Consider the following 24,425-nt stretch of genomic DNA (forward strand, 5'->3'; position numbering starts at 1 on the left):
CGTGGTCACCAGGACCCAGTCCTGAATGTCGAATCTGCGGCCCTTTCATAGATGAGCACTCTGCAGCCACCGCAGAAGAAAACACCCTTGTCCTTGGAGACAGGGTTATCCGCTGATGCATCTGAAGATGCGATCCGGACCATTTTCCCAGCAGATTCCACTGAAAGGTTCTTGTGTGAAATCTACCGAATGGGATCGCTTTGTAAGAAACCACCATTTTTCACAGGAGCCTTGTGCAATGATGCACTGATACTTTTCCTGGTTTTAGGAGGTTCCTGACTAGCTCGGATAACTCCCTTTTCTGGACTGTGTCCAGAATCATTCCTAGGAACATTAGACGTGTCGTCGGAAAAAGCTGCGATTTTGGAATATTTAGAATCCACTCGTGCTGTCGTAGAACTACTTGAGATAGTGCTACTCCGACCGCCAACTGTTCTCTGGACCTTGCCCTTATCAGGAAAGCGTCCATATTTCTTTTAGGAAGAATCATCATTTCGGCCATTACCATGGTAAAGACCCGGGGTGCCGTGGACAATCCAAACGGCAGCTTCTGAACTGATAGTGACAGTTCTGTACCACGAACCTGAGATACCCTTGGTGAGAAGGGCAAAATTTGGACATGTAGGTAAGCGTCCCTGATATCCAGTGACACCATATCGTCCTGGTTCGCTATCACTGCTCTGAGTGACTCCATCTTGATTTGAACCCTTGTATGTAATTGTTCAAATCTTTTAGATCTCACCGAGCCGTTTGGCTTCAGTACCACAATATAGTGTGGAATAATACCCCTTCTCTTGTTGTAGGAGGGGTACTTTGATTATCACCTGCTGGGAATACAGCCTGTGAATTTTTTTCCCAATACTGCCTCCCTGTCGGAGGGAGACGTTGGTAAAGCAGACTTCAGGAACTTGTGAGGGGAAGACGTCTCGAATTTCCAATGTACACCTGGGATACTACGTGTAGGATCCAGGAGTCCACTTGCGAGTGAGCCCACTGCGTGCTGAAACTCTTGAGATGACCCCCCACCGCACCTGAGTCCGCTTGTATGGCCCCAGCGTCATGCTGCGGACTTGGCAGAAGCTGTGGAGGACTTGTGTTCCTGGGAATGGGCTGCCTGCTGCAGTCTTCTTCCCTTTCCTCTAACCCTGGGCAGATATGACTGGCCTTTTGCCCGCCTGCCTTTATGGGTACGAAAGGACTGAGACTGAAAAGACTGTGTCCTTTTCTGCTGAGATGTGACTTGGGGTAACAAAAGTGGATTTTCCAGCTGTTGCCATGGCCACCAGGTCCGATGGACCGCCCCTTTATACGGCAATACTTCCATGTGCCGTCTGGAATCTGCATCACCTGACCACTGTCGTGTCTATAAACATCGTCTGGCAGATATGGACATCACATCTACTCTTGATGCCAGAATGCAAATATCCCTCTGCGCATCTCGCATATATAGAAATGCATCCTTAAAATGCTCTATAGTCAATAAAATATTGTTCCTGTCAAGGGTATCAATATTTTCAGTCAGGAAATCCGACCAAGCCCCCCCAGAGCTGCACATCCAGGCTGAGGCGATTGCTGGTCGTAGTATAACACCAGTATGTGTGTATATACTTTTTAGGATATTTTTCAGCTTCCTATCAGCTGGCTCTTTGAGGGCGGCCGTATCTGGAGACGGTAACGCCACTTGTTTTTATAAGCGTGTGAGCGCCTTATCCACCCTAAGGTGTGTTTCCCAACTCGCCCTCACTTCTGGCGGGAAAGGGTATACCTCCAATAATTTTCTATCGGAGGAAACCCACGTATCATCACACACTTTAATTTATCTGATTCAGGAAAAACTACAAGTAGATTATTCCCACCCTACATAATACCCTTATTTGTGGTACTTGTAGTATCAGAAATATGTAACACCTCCTTCATTGCCCTTAATATGTAACGTGTGGCCCTAAAGGAAAATACGTTTGTTTCTTCACCGTCGACACTGAAGTCAGTGTCCGTGTCTGTGTCGACCAACTGAGGTAAATGGGCGTTTTTACAAGCCCCTGACGGTGTCTGAGACGCCTGAACAGGTACTAATTTGTTTGCCGGCCGTCTCATGTCGTCAACCGACCTTGCATCGTGTTGACATTATCACGTAATTCCTAAATAAGCCATCCATTCCGGTGTCGACTCCCTAGAGAGTGACATCACCAATACAGGCAATTTGCTCCGCCTCCTCACCAACATCGTCCTCCTACATGTCGACACACACGTACCGACACACAGCACACACACAGGGAATGCTCTGATAGAGGACAGGACCCCACTAGCCCTTTGGGGAGACAGAGGGAGAGTTTGCCAGCACACACCAAAAACGCTATAATTATACAGGGACAACCCCTTATACAAGTGTTTTCCCTTATAGCATTTTCACATATGTAATCATATCGCCAAATAAGTGCCCCCCCTCTCTGTTTTAACCCTGTTTCTGTAGTGCAGTGCAGGGGAGAGCCTGGGAGCCTTCCTCACAGCAGAGCAGAGCAGGAAAATGGCGCCGTGTGCTGAGGAGAATAGGCCCCGCCCCCTAAAACGGCGGGCTCTTCTCCCGGAGTTTGTGAGATCTGGCAGGGGTTAAATACATCCATATAGCCTCAAGGGCTATATGTGATGTATTTTAGCCATAAAAAAGGTATAATACATTGCTGCCCAGGGCGCCCCCCCCAGCGCCCTGCACCCTCAGTGACCGCTGGTATGAAGTGTGCTGACAACAATGGCGCACAGCTGCAGTGCTGTGCGCTACCTTATGAAGACTGAAAGTCTTCTGCCGCCTGTTTCTGGACCTCTGGACCTCTTCAACTTCAGCATCTGCAAGGGGGGTCGGCGGCACGGCTCCGGGACGAACCCCAGGGTGAGACCTGTGTTCCGACTCCCTCTGGAGCTAATGGTGTCCAGTAGCCTAAGAAGCAAATCCATCCTGCACGCAGGTGAGTTTACTTCTCTCCCCTAAGTCCCTCGTTGCAGTGAGCCTGTTGCCAGCAGGACTCACTGAAAATAAAAAACCTAACTTAAACTTTTATTCTAAGCAGCTCAGGAGAGCCACCTAGATTGCACCCTTCTCGGCCGGGCACAAAAATCTAACTGAGGCTTGGAGGAGGGTCATAGGGGGCGGAGCCAGTGCACACCACCTGATCCTAAAGCTTTTATTATTGTGCCCTGTCTCCTGCGGAGCCGCTAAACCCCATGGTCCTGACGGAGTCCCCAGCATCCACTTAGGACGTTAGAGAAATATATATATATATATACACACACACACCATAAGGAAAGCGCCTCTACTGACAGAACTCAGACTACAGCGAGACAGAGCGAGGGAATCACCCTGCTGGGATCACTCCGTTCGATGGCCAGGGATTATTCTATATTAATATAATCTATAATGTATTGGGCGTCACAATGTGCACACAGCACTGTACAAGAGGTCACAAAAACCAACTCACAGCATGCAGTCAGAGCGACGGGTACAGGGGAGGGGAAGCCGCTGTAGAAAGAGGTAGCAGGGAGTTGCCGGAGACACTCTGATCCTTTATCCAGCAAATGGGCGAGCGGACGGTGTCATTAGCCGAGGTGGAAAAGGAGGCAACAGAGCAGGAGGAGGACTGGTGGTAAGAATAGGGGATACTGGGGGAGGAGAGTAGGCAGCCAGAGAAACAGGTTGGAGAAGGGAGGCCAAATGCTGTGCGGCAAGAGGAGAAAAGGAGGCGAGCAGCAGCGCTAAGGATGGATTGGCGAGGAGAGAGGCGGCGTAGAGGGAGGCCGGAAAGGAGGTTACAGATGTGGGGTGAGGAAAGGACGGATCCCAGACACGGTACACAGGTGGCAGATAAACAGAACCTGCTCCAGACGGCCCCAGGCATAACACTACAACACATAACCACTTACCCAGAACGCGTGCTTGGACCACCACCTTGATGAAAGTCTTGTCATTGGCCTCACTGGCCAGGATCATCTCTTCCTTTAACACGCCTTCCTTATGTGCCGTGTACTCACATGTGATGCCGTGTCCTGCAGAGAGAGAACACATAAAACCTCAGATCCTTCTTAATCAGCAGCCATAAGCTGCAGGTGTCCTTACATGTAATTACCCGTACATAGGCGAGAGGATTGGTCTAGTCAGCACTTGGTTCCATAACCGGATGCAGCAGCCGGACACCTCAGTGACGCTGGATTTACAGGGAAACCTTCACTTTCTGATAAAGAGCCCCCCCCCCCCCCTCCCTGCAGGTGCCCCACCCTACTCTAACCCATTCTAATTAATGCTCCACTGACCGCCACAAGTGTATGGTGTGTGACACAGAGGACAAGGACTCCCCCGCCCGCCACCAGTATATGGGGTGTAATACCGGGTACAGCGGCTCCTCCGCCCGGCACCAGTATATGGGGTGTAATACCGGGTACAGCGGCTCCTCCGCCCGGCACCAGTATATGGGGTGTAATACCGGGTACAGCGGCTCCTCCGCCCGGCACCAGTATATGGGGTGTAATATCGGGTACAGCGGCTCCTCCGCCCGGCCCCTGTATATGGGGTGTAATGCCGGGTACAGCGGCTCCTCCGCCCGGCACCTGTATATGGGGTGTAATACCGGGTACAGCGGCTCCTCCGCCCGGCACCAGTATATGGGGTGTAATGCCGGGTACAGCGGCTCCTCCGCCCGGCACCAGTATATGGGGTGTAATACCGGGTACAGCGGCTCCTCCGCACGGCCCATGTATATGGGGTGTAATACCAGGTACAGCGGCTCCTCAGCCCGGCACCTGTATATGGGGTGTAATACCGGGTACAGCGGCTCCTCCGCCCGGCACCAGTATATGGGGTGTAATGCCGGGTACAGCGGCTCCTCCGCCCGGCCCCTGTATATGGGGTGTAATGCCGGGTACAGCGGCTCCTCTGCCCGGCCCCTGTATATGGGGTGTAATACCGGGTACAGCGGCTCCTCTGCCCGGCACCTGTATATGGGGTGTAATATCGGGTACAGCGGCTCCTCAGCCCGGCACCTGTATATGGGGTGTAATACCGGGTACAGCGGCTCCTCCGCCCGGCACCAGTATATGGGGTGTAATGCCGGGTACAGCGGCTCCTCCGCCCGGCCCCTGTATATGGGGTGTAATGCCGGGTACAGCGGCTCCTCTGCCCGGCCCCTGTATATGGGGTGTAATACCGGGTACAGCGGCTCCTCTGCCCGGCACCTGTATATGGGGTGTAATATCGGGTACAGCGGCTCCTCAGCCCGGCACCTGTATATGGGGTGTAATACCGGGTACAGCGGCTCCTCCGCCCGGCACCAGTATATGGGGTGTAATGCCGGGTACAGCGGCTCCTCCGCCCGGCCCCTGTATATGGGGTGTAATACCGGGTACAGCGGCTCCTCAGCCCGGCACATGTATATGGGGTGTAATAGCGGGTACAGCGGATCCTCCGCCCGGCCCCTGTATATGGGGTGTAATGCCGGGTACAGCGGCTCCTCTGCCCGGCACCTGTATATGGGGTGTAATACCGGGTGCAGCGGCTCCTCCGCCCGGCACAAGTATATGGGGTGTAATACCGGGTACAGCGGCTCCTCCGCCCGGCACCAGTATATGGGGGTGTAATGCCGGGTACAGCGGCTCCTCTGCCCGGCCCCTGTATATGGGGTGTAATACCGGGTACAGCGGCTCCTCCGCCCGGCACCTGTATATGGGGTGTAATACCGGGTACAGCGGCTCCTCCGCCCGGCACCTGTATATGCGGTGTAATACCGGGTGCAGCGGCTCCTCCGCCCGGCACAAGTATAATAAGATTTTACTCACCGGTAAATCTATTTCTCGTAGTCCGTAGTGGATGCTGGGATCTCTAAGGACCATGGAGAATAGCGGCTCCGCAGGAGACTAGGCACAACTAAAAAAAGCTTTAGGACTACCTGGTGTGCACTAGCTCCTCCCTCTATGACCCTCCTCCAGACCTCAGTTAGGATACTGTGCCCGGAAGAGCTGACACAATAAGGAAAGGATTTTGAATCCCGGGTAAGACTCATACCAGCCACACCAATCACACCATATAACTTGTGATACAATACCCAGTTACCAGTATGAAATATAACTGAGCCTCTCAACAGATGGCTCAACAATAACCCTTTAGTTCACAGGTTCTCAAACTCGGTCCTCAGGACCCCACACAGTGCATGTTTTGCAGGTCTCCTCACAGAATCACAAGTGAAATAATTAGCTCCACCTGTGGACCTTTAAAATGGGTCAGTGAGTAATTAATACACCTGTGCACTTGCTGGGTTACCTGCAAAACATGCACTGTGTGGGGTCCTGAGGACCGAGTTTGAGAACCCCTGCTTTAGTTAAACAATAACTATATACAAGTATTGCAGACAATCCGCACTTGGGACGGGCGCCCAGCATCCACTACGGACTACGAGAAATAGATTTACCGGTGAGTAAAATCTTATTTTCTCTGACGTCCTAGTGGATGCTGGGAACTCCGTAAGGACCATGGGGATTATACCAAAGCTCCCAAACGGGCGGGAGAATGCGGATGACTCTGCAGCACCGAATGAGCGAACTCTAGGTCCTCCTCAGCCAGGGTATCAAACTTGTAGAATTTAGCAAATGTGTTTGACCCCGACCAAGTAGCTGCTCGGCAAAGTTGTAAAGCCGAGACCCCTCGGGCAGCCGCCCAAGAAGAGCCCACCTTGCTCGTGGAATGGGCTTTTACAGATTTAGGATGCGGCAGTCCAGCCGCAGAATGTGCAAGTTGAATCGTGCTACAGATCCAGCGAGCAATAGTCTGCTTTGAAGCAGGCGCACCCAACTTGTTGGGCGCATGCAGGATAAATAGCGAGTCAGTCTTTCTGACTCCAGCTGTCCTGGAAACATAGATTTTTAGGGCCCGGACTACGTCCAGCAACTTGGAGTCCTCCAAGTCACGAGTAGCCGCAGGCACCACAATAGGCTGGTTCAAATGAAAAGCTGAAACCACCTTTGGGAGAAATTGGGGACGAGTCCTCAATTCCGCCCTATCCATATGGAAAATCAGATAAGGGCTTTTACAAGACAAAGCCGCCAATTCTGACACACGCCTGGCCGAAGCCAAGGCCAACAGCATGACCACTGTCCACGTGAGATATTTTAGTTCCACGGTTTTAAGTGGTTCAAACCAATGCGACTTTAGGAAATCCAACACCACGTTGAGATCCCAAGGTGCCACTGGGGGCACAAAAGGGGGCTGAATATGCAGCACTCCCTTAACAAATGTCTGAACTTCAGGTAGTGAAGCCAGTTCTTTTTGGAAGAAAATCGATAGAGCTGAAATCTGGACCTTAATGGAACCCAATTTTAGGCCCATAGTCACCCCTGACTGTAGGAAGTGCAGAAATCGACCTAGCTGAAATTCCTCCGTTGGGGCCTTCCTGGCCTCACACCACGCAACATATTTCCGCCATATGCGGTGATAATGGTTTGCGGTCACTTCTTTCCTAGCTTTAATAAGCGTAGGGATAACTTCCTCCGGAATGCCCTTTTCCTTCAGGATCCGGCGTTCAACCGCCATGCCGTCAAACGCAGCCGCGGTAAGTCTTGGAACAGACAGGGCCCCTGCTGCAGCAGGTCCTGTCTGAGCGGCAGAGGCCATGGGTCCTCTGAGATCATTTCTTGAAGTTCTGGGTACCAAGCTCTTCTTGGCCAATCCGGAACAATGAGTATAGTTCTTACTCCTCTCCTTCTTATTATTCTCAGTACCTTGGGTATGAGAGGCAGAGGAGGGAACACATACACCGACTGGTACACCCACGGTGTTACCAGAGCGTCCACAGCTATCGCCTGAGGGTCCCTTGACCTGGCGCAATATCTTTTTAGCTTTTTGTTGAGGCGGGACGCCATCATGTCCACCTGTGGCCTTTCCCACCGGTGTACAATCATTTGGAAGACATCTGGATGAAGTCCCCACTCTCCCGGGTGGAGGTCGTGTCTGCTGAGAAAGTCTGCTTCCCAGTTGTCCACTCCGGGAATGAACACTGCTGACAGTGCTAACACATGATTTTCCACCCATCGGAGAATCCTTGTGGCTTCTGCCATTGCCATCCTGCTTCTTGTGCCGCCCTGTCGGTTTACATGGGCGACCGCCGTGATGTTGTCTGACTGGATCAGCACCGGCTGGTGTTGAAGCAGGGGTCTTGCCTGACTTAGGGCATTGTAAATGGCCCTTAGTTCCAGAATATTTATGTGTAGGGAAGTCTCCTGACTTGTCCATAGTCCCTGGAAGTTTCTTCCCTGTGTGACTGCCCCCCAACCTCGAAGGCTGGCATCCGTGGTCACCAGGACCCAGTCCTGTATGCCGAATCTGCGGCCCTCTAGAAGATGAGCACTCTGCAGCCACCACAACAGCGACACCCTGGTCCTTGGAGACAGGGTTATCAGCCGATGCATCCGAAGATGCGATCCGGACCACTTGTCCAACAGATCCCACTGAAAGATCCTTGCATGGAACCTTCCGAATGGAATTGCTTCGTAAGAAGCCACCATCTTTCCCAGGACTCGCGAGCAGTGGTGCACCGACACCTGTTTTGGTTTTAGGAGGTCTCTGACTAGAGATGACAACTCCTTGGCCTTCTCCTCCGGGAGAAATACTTTTTTCTGTTCTGTGTCCAGAACCATCCCCAGGAACAGTAGACGCGTTGTAGGAACCAGCTGCGACTTTGGAATATTCAGGATCCAGCCGTGCTGTTGTAGCACTTCCCGAGCTAGTGCTACACTGATCAACAACTGTTCCCTGGACCTCGCCTTTATAAGGAGATCGTCCAAGTACGGGATAATTAAAACTCCCTTTCTCCGAAGGAGTATCATCATTTCGGCCATTACCTTGGTAAATACCCTCGGTGCCGTGGACAGACCAAACGGCAACGTCTGGAATTGGTAATGACAGTCCTGTACCACAAATCTGAGGTACTCCTGGTGAGGAGGGTAAATGGGGACATGCAGGTAAGCATCCTTTATGTCCAGTGATACCATGGAATCCCCCTCGTCCAGGCTTGCAATCACCGCCCTGAGCGATTCCATCTTGAACTTGAACCTTCTTATATAAGTGTTCAAGGATTTTAAATTTAAAATGGGTCTCACCGAACCGTCCGGTTTCAGGTCCCACAAACATTGTGGAATAGTAACCCCGGCCTTGTTGAAGGAGGGGTACCTTGATTATCACCTGCTGAGAATACAGCTTGTGAATCGCCTCCAGCACTGCCTCCCTGTCCGGGGGAGCTGTCGGCAAGGCAGATTTGAGGAAACGGCGAGGGGGAGACGTCTCGAATTCCAGCTTGTACCCCTGAGATACTACTTGTAGAATCCAGGGATCCACCAGTGAGCGAGCTGAAGTTCTTGAGACGGGCCCCCACCGTACCTGGCTCCGCATGTGGAGCCCCAGCGTCATGCGGTGGACTTAGAGGAAGCGGGGGAGGACTTTTGTTCCTGGGAACTGGCTGTATGTTGCAGCTTTTTCCCTCTACCTCTGCCTCTGGGCAGAAAGGACGCGCCTCTAACCCGCTTGCCTTTCTGGGGCCGAAAGGACTGTACCTGATAATACGGTGCTTTCTTTGGCTGTGAGGGAACATGGGGTAAAAATGCTGACTTCCCAGCTGTCGCTGTGGAAACGAGGTCCGAGAGACCATCCCCAAACAACTCCTCACCCTTGTAAGGCAATACTTCCATGTGCCTTTTAGAATCTGCATCTCCTGTCCACTGCCGAGTCCACAATCCTCTCCTGGCAGAAATGGACATTGCGTTTATTTTAGATGCCAGCCGGCAAATATCCCTCTGTGCATCTCTCATGTACAAGACAGCGTCTTTAATATGCTCTACGGTTAGCAATATAGTGTCCCTGTCTAGGGTATCAATGTTTTCCGACAGGGAATCTGACCACGCAGCTGCAGCACTGCACATCCATGCTGAAGCAATAGCCGGTCTCAGTATAATACCTGAGTGTGTATATACAGACTTCAGGATAGCCTCCTGCTTTCTATCTGCAGGCTCCTTTAGGACGGCCGTGTCCGGAGACGGTAGTGCCACCTTTTTTGACAGACGTGTGAGCGCTTTATCCACCCTAGGGGATGTCTCCCAACGTAACCTGTCCTCTGGTCGGGAAAGGGTACGCCATTAATAACTTTTTAGAAATTACCAGTTTCTTATCGGGGGAAGCCCACGCTTCTTCACACACTTCATTTAATTCATCAGATGGGGGAAAAACCACTGGTAGTTTTTTCTCCCCAAACATATTACCCCAGGTACCACAAAAAAGGGTATTATCAGAAATATGCAACACATTTTTCATTGCCGTAATCATGTAACGGGTGGCTCTATTGGAATGTACACTAGTCTCATCATCGTCGACACTGGAGTCAGTATCCGTGTCGACATCTGAGGTAGCGGGCGTTTTAGAGCCCCTGATGGCATTAGAGACGTCTGGGCATGCACAGGCTGAGAAGCCGGCTGTCCCACATCTGCTATGTCGTCAAACCTTTTATGTAAGGAGTTGACACTGTCGCATAATTCCTTCCACATAACCATCCACTCAGGTGTCGACCCCGCAGGGGGTGACATCACATTTATCGGCACCTGCTCCGCCTCCACATAAGCCTCCTCATCAAACATGTCGACACAGCCGTACCGACACACCGCACACACACAGGGAATGCTGTGACTGAGGACAGGACCCCACAAAGTCCCTTGGGGAGACAGAGAGAGAGTATGCCAGCACACACCAGAGCGCTATATATAATGTAGGGATTCACACTATACATACAGTGATTTTTCCCTTATAGCTGCTATTAATATATAGATTCTGCGCCTAAATTTAGTGCCCCCCCTCTCTTTTTACCCTAAGAAGTGTGGAAACTGCAGGGGAGAGCCTTGGGAGCGTCCTTCCAGCGGAGCTGTGAGAGGAAATGGCACCAGTGTGCTGAGGGAGATAACCCCGCCCCTTTCTCGGCGGGCTTCTCCCGCTTTTTTATGGAATATATGGCAGGGGATTTTACACATATATAGTCTTAATGACTATATTATGTGTTCTTTTGCCAGTAAGGTACTCTTATTGCAGCCCCAGGGTGCGCCCCCCCCCACCCCAGCGCCCTGCACCCATCAGTGACCGGAGTGTGTGGTGTGCATGGGGAGCAATGGCGCACAGCTGCAGTGCTGTGCGCTACCTTAATGAAGACCGAAGTCTTCTGCCGCCGATTTTCAGGAACATCTTCTTGCTTTGCAAGGGGGACGGCGGCGCGGCTCCGGGAACGGACGACCGAGGCTGGGCCTGTGTTCGATCCCTCTGGAGCTAATGGTGTCCAGTAACCTAAGAAGCCCAAGCTAGCTGCAAGCAGGTAGGTCCGCTTCTCTCCCCTAAGTCCCTCGTAGCAGTGAGTCTGTTGCCAGCAGATCTCACTGAAAATAAAAAACCTAAATATAACTTTCTTTTCTAAGAGCTCAGTAGAGCCCCTAGTGTGCATCCAGCTCAGCCGGGCACAAAATTCTAACTAAGGTCTGGAGGAGGGTCATAGAGGGAGGAGCCAGTGCACACCAGGTAGTCCTAAAGCTTTCTTTAGTTGTGCCCAGTCTCCTGCGGAGCCACTATTCCCCATGGTCCTTACGGAGTTCCCAGCATCCACTAGGACGTCAGAGAAATGGGGTGTAATACCGGCTACAGCGGCTCCTCCGCCCGGCCCCTGTATATGGGGTGTAATACTGGGTACAGCTGCTCCTCCGCCCAGCACATGTATATGGGGGTGTAATGCCGGGTACAGCGGCTCTTCTGCCCGGCACCTGTATATGGGGTGTAATACCGGGTACAGCAGCTCCTCCGCCCGGCACCTGTATATGGGGTGTACTGCCGGGGACAGCGGCTCCTCCGCCCGGCACCTGTATATGGGGTGTAATGCCGGGTACAGCGGCGACTCCGCCCGGCCCCTGTATTGGGGTGTAATGCCGGGTACAACGGCTCCTCCGCCCAACACCTGTATATGGGGTGTAATACCGGGTACAGCGGCTCCTCCGCCCGGCACCTGTATATGGGGTGTAATACCGGGTACAGCGGCTCCTCCGCCCGGCACCTGTATATGGGGTGTAATACCGGGTACAGCGGCTCCTCCGCCCGGCCCCTGTATATGGGGTGTAATGCCGGGTACATCGGCTCCTCCGCCCGGCCCCTGTATATGGGGTGTAATGCCGGGTACAGCGGCTCCTCCGCCCGGCACCTGTATATGGGGTGTAATGCCGGGTACAGCGGCTCCTCCGCCCGGCCCCTGTATATGGGGTGTAATACCGGGTACAGCGGCTCCTCCGCCCGGCACATGTATATGGGGGTGTAATACCGGGTACAGCGGCTCCTCCGCCCGGCCCCTGTATATGGGGTGTAATACCAGGTACAGCGGCTCCTCCGCCCGGCCCCTGGATATGGGGTGTAATACCGGGTACAGCGGCTCCTCCGCCCGGCACCTGTATATGGGGTGTAATGCCGGGTACAGCGGCTCCTCCGCCCGGCCCCTGTATATGGGGTGTAATGCCGGGTACAGCGGATCCTCCGCCCGGCCCCTGTATATGGGGTGTAATACCGGGTACAGTGGATCCTCCGCCCGGCCCATGTATATGGGGTGTAATGCCGGGTACAGCGGCGACTCCGCCCGGCCCCTGTATATGGGGTGTAATACCGGGTACAGCGGCTCCTCCGCCCGGCACCTGTATATGGGGTGTAATGCCGGGTACAGCGGCGACTCCGCCCGGCCCCTGTATTGGGGTGTAATGCCGGGGACAGCGGCTCCTCCGCCCGGCACCTGTATATGGGGTGTAATGCCGGGTACAGCGGCGACTCCGCCCGGCCCCTGTATTGGGGTGTAATGCCGGGTACAACGGCTCCTCCGCCCAACACCTGTATATGGGGTGTAATGCCGGGTACAGCGGCTCCTCCGCCCGGCACCTGTATATGGGGTGTAATGCCGGGTACAGCGGCGACTCCGCCCGGCACATGTATATGGGGTGTAATACCGGGTACAGCGGCTCCTCCGCCCGGCACCTATATATGGGGTGTAATACCGGGTACAGCGGCTCCTCTGCCCGGCCCCTGTATATGGGGTGTAATGCCGGGTACAGCGGCTCCTCCGCCCGGCACATGTATATGGGGTGTAATGCCGGGTACTGCGGCTCCTCCGCCCGGCCCCTGTATATGGGGTGTAATACCGGGTACAGCGGCTCCTCCGCCCGGCACCTGTATATGGGGTGTAATACCAGGTACTGCGGCTCCTCCGCCCGGCACATGTATATGGGGTGTAATGCCGGGTGCAGCGGATCCTCCGCCCGGCCCTTGTATATGGGGTGTAATGCCGGGTACAGCGGCTCCTCCGCCCGGCACCTGTATATGGGGTGTAATGCCGGGTACAGCGGCTCCTCCGCCCGGCCCCTGTATATGGGGTGTAATGCCGGGTACAGCGGCTCCTCCGCCCGGCCCCTGTATATGGGGTGTAATACCGGGTACAGCGGATCCTCCGCCCGGCCCATGTATATGGGGTGTAATGCCGGGTACAGCGGCGACTCCGCCCGGCACCTGTATATGGGGTGTAATACCAGGTACAGCGGCTCCTCCGCCCGGCACCTGTATATGGGGTGTAATGCCGGGTACAGCGGCGACTCCGCCCGGCCCCTGTATTGGGGTGTAATACCGGGTACTGCGGCTCCTCCGCCCGGCACATGTATATGGGGTGTAATGCCGGGTACTGCGGCTCCTCCGCCCGGCCCTTGTATATGGGGTGTAATGCCGGGTACAGCGGCTCCTCCGCCCGGCCCCTGTATATGGGGTGTAATGCCGGGTACAGCGGCTCCTCCGCCCGGCCCCTGTATATGGGGTGTAATGCCGGGTACAGCGGCTCCTCCGCCCGGCCCCTGTATATGGGGTGTAATGCCGGGTACAGCGGCGACTCCGCCCGGCCCCTGTATATGGGGTGTAATACCGGGTACAGCGGCTCCTCCGCCCGGCACCTGTATATGGGGTGTAATGCCGGGTACAGCGGCGACTCCGCCCGGCCCCTGTATTGGGGTGTAATGCCGGGGACAGCGGCTCCTCCGCCCGGCACATGTATATGGGGTGTAATACCGGGTACTGCGGCTCCTCCGCCCGGCCCCTGTATATGGGGTGTAATACCGGGTACAGCGGCTCCTCCGCCCGGCACCTGTATATGGGGTGTAATGCCGGGTACAGCGGCTCCTCCGCCCGGCACCTGTATATGGGGTGTAATGCCGGGTACAGCGGCTCCTCCGCCCGGCCCCTGTATATGGGGTGTAATGCCGGGTACAGCGGCTCCTCCGCCCGGCACATGTATATGGGGTGTAATACCGGGTACAGCGGCTCCTCCGCCCGGCACCTGTATATGGGGTGTAATACCGGGTACAGCGGCTCCTCCGCCCGGCACCTGTATATGGGGTGTAATGCCGGGTACAGCGGCTCCTCCGCCCGGCCCCTGTATATGGGGTGTAATGCCGGGTACAGCGGCTCCTCCGCCCCGCCCCTGTCTATGGGGTGTAATACCGGGTACTGCGGCTCCTCCGCCCGGCACATGTATATGGGGTGTAATACCGGGTACAGCGGCTCCTCCGCCCGGCACCTGTATATGGGGTGTAATGCCGGGTACAGCGGATCCTCCGCCCAGCACCTGTATATGGGGTGTAATGCCGGGTACAGCGGATCCTCCGCCCAGCACCTGTATATGGGGTGTAATGCCGGGTACAGCGGATCCTCCGCCCAGCACCTGTATATGGGGTGTAATGCCGGGTACAGCGGATCCTCCGCCCAGCACCTGTATATGGGGTGTAATGCCGGGTACAGCGGATCCTCCGCCCGGCACCTGTATATGGGGTGTAATACCGGGTACAGCGGCTCCTCCGCCCGGCACCTATATATGGGGTGTAATACCGGGTACAGCGGCTCCTCTGCCCGGCCCCTGTATATGGGGTGTAATACCGGGTACAGCGGCTCCTCCGCCCGGCACATGTATATGGGGTGTAATGCCGGGTACTGCGGCTCCTCCGCCCGGCCCCTGTATATGGGGTGTAATACCGGGTACAGCGGCTCCTCCGCCCGGCACCTGTATATGGGGTGTAATACCGGGTACTGCGGCTCCTCCGCCCGGCACATGTATATGGGGTGTAATGCCGGGTGCAGCGGATCCTCCGCCCGGCCCTTGTATATGGGGTGTAATACCGGGTACAGCGGCTCCTCCGCCCGGCACCTGTATATGGGGTGTAATGCCGGGTACAGCAGCTCCTCCGCCCGGCCCCTGTATATGGGGTGTAATGCCGGGTACAGCGGCTCCTCCGCCCGGCCCCTGTATATGGGGTGTAATGCCGGGTACAGCGGCTCCTCCGCCCGGCCCCTGTATATGGGGTGTAATACCGGGTACAGCGGCTCCTCCGCCCGGCACCTGTATATGGGGTGTAATGCCGGGTACAGCGGCGACTCCGCCCGGCCCCTGTATTGGGGTGTAATACCGGGTACTGCGGCTCCTCCGCCCGGCACATGTATATGGGGTGTAATGCCGGGTACTGCAGCTCCTCCGCCCGGCCCTTGTATATGGGGTGTAATACCGGGTACAGCGGCTCCTCCGCCCGGCCCCTGTATATGGGGTGTAATGCCGGGTACAGCGGCTCCTCCGCCCAGCCCCTGTATATGGGGTGTAATGCCGGGTACAGCGGCTCCTCCGCCCGGCCCCTGTATATGGGGTGTAATGCCGGGTACAGCGGCGACTCCGCCCGGCCCCTGTATATGGGGTGTAATGCCGGGTACAGCGGCGACTCCGCCCGGCCCCTGTATTGGGGTGTAATGCCGGGGACAGCGGCTCCTCCGCCCGGCACATGTATATGGGGTGTAATACCGGGTACTGCGGCTCCTCCGCCCGGCCCCTGTATATGGGGTGTAATACCGGGTACAGCGGCTCCTCCGCCCGGCACCTGTATATGGGGTGTAATGCCTGGTACAGCGGCTCCTCCGCCCGGCACCTGTATATGGGGTGTAATGCCGGGTACAGCGGCTCCTCCGCCCGGCCCCTGTATATGGGGTGTAATGCCGGGTACAGCGGATCCTCCGCCCAGCACCTGTATATGGGGTGTAATGCCGGGTACAGCGGATCCTCCGCCCGGCCCCTGTATATGGGGTGTAATGCCGGGTACAGCGGATCCTCCGCCCGGCCCCTGTATATGGGGTGTAATGCCGGGTACAGCGGATCCTCCGCCCGGCACCTGTATATGGGGTGTAATGCCGGGTACAGCGGATCCTCCGCCCGGCACCTGTATATGGGGTGTAATGCCGGGTACAGCGGATCCTCCGCCCGGCCCCTGTCTATGGGGTGTAATGCCGGGGACAGCGGATCCTCCGCCCGGCCCCTGTATATGGGGTGTAATGCCGGGGACAGCGGCTCCTCCGCCCGGCCCCTGTATATGGGGTGTAATACCGGGTACTGCGGCTCCTCCGCCCGGCACATGTATATGGGGTGTAATGCCGGGTACAGCGGCTCCTCCGCCCGGCACCTGTATATGGGGTGTAATGCCGGGTACAGCGGATCCTCCGCCCAGCACCTGTATATGGGGTGTAATGCCGGGTACAGCGGATCCTCCGCCCAGCACCTGTATATGGGGTGTAATGCCGGGTACAGCAGATCCTCCGCCCAGCACCTGTATATGGGGTGTAATGCCGGATACAGCGGATCCTCCGCCCAACACCTGTATATGGGGTGTAATGCCGGGTGCAGCAAATCCTCTGCCCGACACCTGTATATTGGGGTGTAATGCCGGGTACAGCGGATCCTCTGCCCGGCCCCTGTATTGGGGTGTAATGCCGGGTGCAGCGGTATGTGGGGTTCTGAAGACTGACACAGGAACCACATTAAACTGGAGAGCGCCTGTCCCGAGTACCTGGTCCAGGCCTGCAGACGTCCTCCGAGCTGGCCGTTCTGCTGCCATGTAAATGAAATTACATTGCTATTTGCAGCCAGCTTAATTCTCCTAATGAGTTTGCGAATCTTAAACCAATTTTCCCTGTGCCCTGGATAATGTCAGTAAATGGACGAGCGTGTCTGCAGAGGGAAGGCATCTATTAGTGGGCTCTTAGCAGAACATCTGTATGAATCACTGCTCACATTACAGAGTAATAGCCGTGTTCTGTGGCTGTGATCATAGGATCATTATTATGTACCTGCTGGACCATTACATACTGTAGGATCACTGGCATGTATGTACGCTGAGTACGGGGGTGCGAGCACACTGCAGGTACCATGCTGCAATTGGTGACATTTACATTACAGCCCTTCATCACCCCCCCCCCCACATAATCCCAGGAATAGATCGCTGTACATCATTTACCATTAGACTTCATGTAAGTGGTTAATTGCTCAGCAGATATCACACGCAGCCCACCTATAGCAGACGCAATCTGCCGGCAGCCGGATCTCGCACTTAGCACAGCTCACACCATATGGAGGAAGATCTGTGCAGGGTACACACAAGGCAGATATATGGAGGAAGATCTGTGCAGGGTACACACAAGGCAGATATAGGGAGGAAGATCTGTGCAGGGTACACACAAGGCAGATATAGGGAGGAAGATCTGTGCAGGGTACACACAAGGTAGATATAGGGAGGAAGATCTGTGCAGGGTACACACAAGGCAGATATAGGGAGGAAGATCTGTGCAGGGTACACACAAGGCAGATATAGGGAGGAAGATCTGTGCAGGGTACACACAAGGCAGATATAGGGAGGAAGATCTGTGCAGGGTACACACAAGGCAGATATAGGCAGCATCTGTGCCTATTTGCTCAGGACATTGGATGAAGCCGTCCTCGCAGGATCATGCCCGCCATGTATGTACTCCACACACACACTATACAGCGTACGCAGCACAATGGCTGCCGCCTCTATCAGCAGTAACATGGAGATTGTGTGCGTCACACCGCGTACTCGCAGTAACATGGGAAAGGCAATAATAAGATTTTACTTACCGATAAATCTATTTCTCGTAGTCCGTAGTGGATGCTGGGGACTCCGTCAGGACCATGGGGAATAGCGGCTCCGCAGGAGACAGGGCACAAAAGTAAAAGCTTTAGGATCAGGTGGTGTGCACTGGCTCCTCCCCCTATGACCCTCCTCCAAGCCTCAGTTAGGATACTGTGCCCGGACGAGCGTACACAATAAGGAAGGATTTTGAATCCCGGGTAAGACTCATACCAGCCACACCAATCACACTGTACAACCTGTGATCTGAACCCAGTTAACACCCGATTTTTGTACCAATAACTATGTACAAGTATTGCAGACAATCCGCACTTGGGATGGGCGCCCAGCATCCACTACGGACTACGAGAAATAGATTTATCGGTAAGTAAAATCTTATTTTCTCTAACGTCCTAGTGGATGCTGGGGACTCCGTCAGGACCATGGGGATTATACCAAAGCTCCCAAACGGGCGGGAGAAGGCGGATGACTCTGCAGCACCGAATGAGAGAACTCCAGGTCCTCTTTAGCCAGGGTATCAAATTTGTAGAATTTTACAAACGTGTTCTCCCCCCGACCACGTAGCTGTTCGGCAGAGTTGTAATGCCGAGACCCCTCTGGCAGCCGCCCAGGATGAGCCCACCTTCCTTGTGGAATGGGCATTTACATATTTTGGCTGTGGCAGGCCTGCCACAGAATGTGCAAGCTGAATTGTACTACACATCCAACTAGCAATCGTCTGCTTAGAAGCAAGAGCACCCAGTTTGTTGGGTGCATACAGGATAACAGCAAGTCAGTTTTCCTGACTCCAGCCGTCCTGGAAACCGATATTTTCAGGGCCCTGACAACATCTAGCAACTTGGAGTCCTCCAAGTCCCTAGTAGCCGCAGGTACCACAATAAGCTGGTTCAGGTGAAACACTGACACCACCTTAGGGAGAAACTGGGGACGAGTCCGCAGCTCTGCCCTGTCCGAATGGACAATCAGATATGGGCTTTTGTGAGACAAAGCCGCCAATTCTGACACTCGCCTGGCCGAGGCCAGGGCCAACAGCATGGTCACTTTCCATGTGAGATATTTCAAATCCACAGATTTGAGCGGTTTAAACCAATGTGATTTGAGGAATCCCAGAACTACGTTGAGATCCCACAGTGCCACTGGAGGCACAAAAGGGGGTTGTATATGCAGTACTCCCTTGACAAACTTCTGGACTTCAGGAACTGAAGCCAATTCTTTCTGGAAGAAAATCGACAGGGACGAAATTTGAACCTTAATGGACCCCAATTTGAGGCCCATAGACACTCCTGTTTGCAGGAAATGCAGGAATCGACCGAGTTGAAATTTCTTCGTGGGGCCTTCCTGGCCTCACACCACGCAACATATTTTCGCCACATGTGGTGATAATGTTGTGCGGTCACCTCCTTCCTGGCTTTGACTAGGGTAGGAATGACCTCTTCCGGAATGCCTTTTTCCCTTAGGATCCGGCGTTCAACCGCCATGCCGTCAAACGCAGCCGCGGTAAGTCTTGGAACAGACATGGTACGTGCTGAAGCAAGTCCCTTCTTAGCGGCAGAGGTCATGAGTCCTCTGTGAGTATCTCTTGAAGTTCCGGGTACCAAGTCCTTCCTGGCCAATCCGGAGCCACGAGTATAGTTCTTACTCCTCTACGTCTTATAATTCTCAATACCTTGGTGTGTGCTGGCAAACTCTCCCTCTGTCTCCCCAAAGGGCTAGTGGGGTCCTGTCCTCTATCAGAGCATTCCCTGTGTGTGTGCTGTGTGTCGGTACGTGTGTGTCGACATGTATGAGGACGATGTTGGTGAGGAGGCGGAGCAATTGCCTAAAATGGTGATGTCACTCTCTAGGGAGTCGACACCGGAATGGATGGCTTATTTAAGGAATTACGTGATAATGTCAACACGCTGCAAGGTCGGTTGACGACATGAGACGGCCGGCAAACAAATTAGTACCTGTCCAGGCGTCTCAAACACCGTCAGGGGCTGTAAAACGCTCATTTACCTCAGTCGGTCGACACAGACACGGACACTGACTCCAGTGTCGACGGTGAAGAAACAAACGTATTTTCCTTTAGGGCCACACGTTACATGTTAAGGGCAATGAAGGAGGTGTTACATATTTCTGATACTACAAGTACCACAAGAAGGGTATTATGTGGGGTGTGAAAAAACTACCTGTAGTTTTTCCTGAATCAGATAAATTAAATGAAGTGTGTGATGATGCGTGGGTTTCCCCCGATAGAAAATTATTGGCGGTATACCCTTTCCCGCCAGAAGTTAGGGCGCGTTGAGAAACACCCTTTAGGGTGGATAAGGCGCTCACACGCTTATCAAAACAAGTGGCGGTACCGTCTCCAGATAGGGCCGCCCTCAAGGAGCCAGCTGAGAGGCTGGAAAATATCCTAAAAAGGTATATACACACATACTGGTGTTATACTGCGACCAGCGATCGCCTCAGCCTGGATGTGCAGCGCTGGGGTGGCTTGGTCGGATTCCCTGACTGAAAAATAAGAATTTACTTACCGATAATTCTATTTCTCGGAGTCCGTAGTGGATGCTGGGGTTCCTGAAAGGACCATGGGGAATAGCGGCTCCGCAGGAGACAGGGCACAAAAAGTAAAGCTTTAGGATCAGGTGGTGTGCACTGGCTCCTCCCCCTATGACCCTCCTCCAAGCCTCAGTTAGGATACTGTGCCCGGACGAGCGTACACAATAAGGAAGGATTTATGAATCCTGGGTAAGACTCATACCAGCCACACCAATCACACTGTACAACCTGTGATCTGAACCCAGTTAACAGTATGATAACAGCGGAGCCTCTGAAAGATGGCTCACAACAATAATAACCCGATTTTTGTAACTATGTACAAGTATTGCAGATAATCCGCACTTGGGATGGGCGCCCAGCATCCACTACGGACTCCGAGAAATAGAATTATCGGTAAGTAAATTCTTATTTTCTCTATCGTCCTAGTGGATGCTGGGGTTCCTGAAAGGACCATGGGGATTATACCAAAGCTCCCAAACGGGCGGGAGAGTGCGGATGACTCTGCAGCACCGAATGAGAGAACTCCAGGTCCTCCTTAGCCAGGGTATCAAATTTGTAGGATTTTACAAACGTGTTTGCCCCTGACTAAATAGCCGCTCGGCAAAGTTGTAAAGCCGAGACCCCTCGGGCAGCCGCCCAAGATGAGCCCACCTTCCTTGTGGAATGGGCATTTACATATTTTGGCTGTGGCAGGCCTGCCACAGAATGTGCAAGCTGAATTGTATTACACATCCAACTAGCAAAAGTCTGCTTAGAAGCAAGAGCACCCAGTTTGTTGGGTGCATACAGGATAACAGCAAGTCAGTTTTCCTGACTCCAGCCGTCCTGGAACCTATATTTTCAGGGCCCTGACCACATCTAGCAACTTGGAGTCCTCCAAGTCCCTAGTAGGCGCAAGACACCACAATAAGCTGGTTCAGGTGAAACACTGACACCACCTTAGGGAGAGAACTGGGGACGAGTCCGCAGCTCTGCCCTGTCCGAATGGACAAACAGATATGGGCTTTTTTGAGAAAAAAAAAACCACCAATTTGACACTCGCCTGGTCCAGGCCAGGTCCAAGAGCATGTTCACTTTTCATGTGAGATGCTTCAAATCCACAGATTTGACTGGTTTTAAACCAATGTGTTTTGAGGAATCCCAGAACTACGTTGAGATCCCACAGTGCCACTGGAGGCACAAAAGGGGGTTGTATATGCAATACTCCCTTGACAAACTTCTGGACTTCAGGAACTGAAGCCAATTCTTTCTGGAAGAAAAATCGACAGGGCCGAAATTTGAACCTTAATGGACCCCAATTTGAGGCCCATAGACACTCCTGTTTGCAGGAAATGCAGGAATCGACCGAGTTGAAATTTCTTCGTGGGGCCTTCCTGGCCTCACACCACGCAACATATTTTCGCCACATGTGGTGATAATGTTGTGCGGTCACCTCCTTTCTGCCTTTGACCAGGGTAGGAATGACCTCTTCCTGAATGCCTTTTCCCTTAGGATCCGGCGTTCCACCGCCATGCCGTCAAACGCAGCTGCGGTAAGTCTTGGAACAGACATGGTACTTGCTGAAACAAGTCCCTTCTTAGCGGCAGAGGCCATAAGTCCTCTGTGAGCATCTCTTGAAGTTCCGGGTACCAAGTCCTTCTTGGCCAATCCGGAGCCATGAGTATAGTTCTTACTCCTCTACGTCTTATAATTCTCAGTACCTTAGGTATGAAAAGCAGAGGATGGAACACATACACCGACTGGTACACCCACGGTGTTACCAGAACGTCCACAGCTATTGCCTGAGGGTCTCTTAACCTGGCGCAATACCTGTCCCGTTTTTTGTTCAGACGGGACGCCATCATGTCCACCTTTGGTAATTCCCAACGGTTTACAATCATGTGGAAAACTTCCCCATGAAGTTCCCACTCTGCCGGGTGGAGGTCGTGCCTACTGAGGAAGTCTGCTTCCCAGTTTCCATTCCCGGAATGAAACACTGCTGACAGTGCTATCACATGATTTTCCGCCCAGCGAAAAGTCCTTGCAGTTTTTGCCACTGCCCTCCTGCTTCTTGTGCCGCCCTGTCTATTTACGTGGGCGACTGCCGTGATGTTTTATCCCACTGGATCAATACCGTCTGACCTTGAAGCAGAGGTCTTGCTAAGCTTAGAGCATTATAAATTTACCCTTAGCTATATTTATGTGGAGAAAAGTCTCCAGACTTGATCACACTCCCTGGAAATTTTTTCCTTGTGTGACTGCTCCCCAGCCTCTCGGGCTGGCCTCCGTGGTCACCAACATCCAAAACTGAATGCCGAATCTGCGGCCCTCTAGAAGATGAGCACTCTGTAACCACCACAGGAGAGACACCCTTGTCCTTGGATATAGGGTTATCCGCTGATGCATCTGAAGATGCGATCCGGACCATTTGTCCAGCAGATCCCACTGAAAAGTTCTTGCATGAAATCTGCCGACTGGAATTGCTTCGAAGGAAGTCACCATTTTTTTTACCATGGCCCTTGTGCAATGATGCACTGATTTTAGGAGGTTCCTGACTAGCTCGGATAACTCCCTGGCTTTCTCTTCCGGGAGAAACACCTTTTTCTGGACTGTGTCCAGAATCATCCCTAAGCACAGGAGACTTGTTGTCGGGATCAGCTGCGATTTTGGAATATTTAGAATCCACCCCTGCTGTTGTAACAGTATCCGAGATAGTGCTACTCCGACCTCCAACTGTTCCCTGGACTTTGCCCTTATCAGGAGATCGTCCAAGTAAGGGATAATTAAGACGCCTTTTCTTCGAAGAAGAACCATCATTTCGGCCATTACCTTGGTAAAGACCCGGGGTGCCGTAGACAATCCAAACGGCAGCGTCTGAAACTGATAGTGACAGTTCTGTACCACGAACCTGAGGTACCCTTAGTGATAAGGGCAAATTTGGGACATGGAGGTAAGCATCCCTGATGTCTCGGGACACCATATAGTCCCCTTCTTCCCGGTTCGTTATCACTGCTCTGAGTGACTCCATCTTGACTTGAACCTTTGTAAGTGTTCAAATTTTTTTAGATTTAGAATAGGTCTCACCTAGCCTTCTGGCTTCAGTACCACAATATAGTGTGGAATAATACCCCTTTTCTTGTTGTAGGAGGGGTAATTTAATTATCACCTGCTGGGAATACAGCTCGTGAATTGTTTCCCATACTGCCTCCTTGTCGGAGGGAGACCTTGGTAAAGCAGACTTCAGGAGCCTGCGCAGGGGAAACGTCTCGACATTCCAATCTGTACCCCTGGGATACTACTTGTAGGATCCAGGGGTCCTGTACGGTCTCAGCGTCATGCTGAGAGCTTGTCAGAAGCGGTGGAACGCTTCTGTTCCTGGGAATGGGCTGCCTGCTGCAGTCTTCTTCCCTTTCCTCTATCCCTGGGCAGATATGACTCTTATAGGGACGAAAGGACTGAGGCTGAAAAGACGGTGTCTTTTTCTGCAGAGATGTGACTTAGGGTAAAAAACGGTGGATTTTCCAGCAGTTGCCGTGGCCACCAGGTCCGATGGACCGACCCCAAATAACTCCTCTTCCTTTATACGGCAATACACCTTTGTGCCGTTTGGAATCTGCATCACCTGACCACTGTCGTGTCCATAAACATCTTCTGGCAGATATGGACATCGCACTTACTCTTGATGCCAGAGTGCAAATATCCCTCTGTGCATCTCGCATATATAGAAATGCATTCTTTAAATGCTCTATAGTCAATAAAATACTGTCCCTGTCAAGGGTATCAATATTTTTAGTCAGGGAATCCGACCAAGCCACCCCAGCTCTGCACATCCAGGCTGAGGCGATCGCTGGTCGCAGTAT

General features: G+C 53.4%; 1 protein-coding gene across 2 annotated transcripts in view; it reads right to left on the reverse strand.

Moving 5' to 3' along the window:
* Positions 1-24,425, reverse strand: part of ADISSP (adipose secreted signaling protein) — a 148,226-nt gene that overhangs the window by 37,236 nt on the left and 86,565 nt on the right. For both annotated transcript variants that reach the window (XM_063925361.1, XM_063925360.1), the window contains exon 5: positions 3,913-4,035. In XM_063925361.1, the coding sequence (XP_063781431.1) occupies positions 3,913-4,035 (123 nt within the window). The remainder of the gene's footprint in view (positions 1-3,912; positions 4,036-24,425) is intronic.

Source organism: Pseudophryne corroboree, chromosome 1 (genome assembly GCF_028390025.1).
Source record: "Pseudophryne corroboree isolate aPseCor3 chromosome 1, aPseCor3.hap2, whole genome shotgun sequence".
NCBI lineage: Eukaryota > Metazoa > Chordata > Amphibia > Anura > Myobatrachidae > Pseudophryne > Pseudophryne corroboree.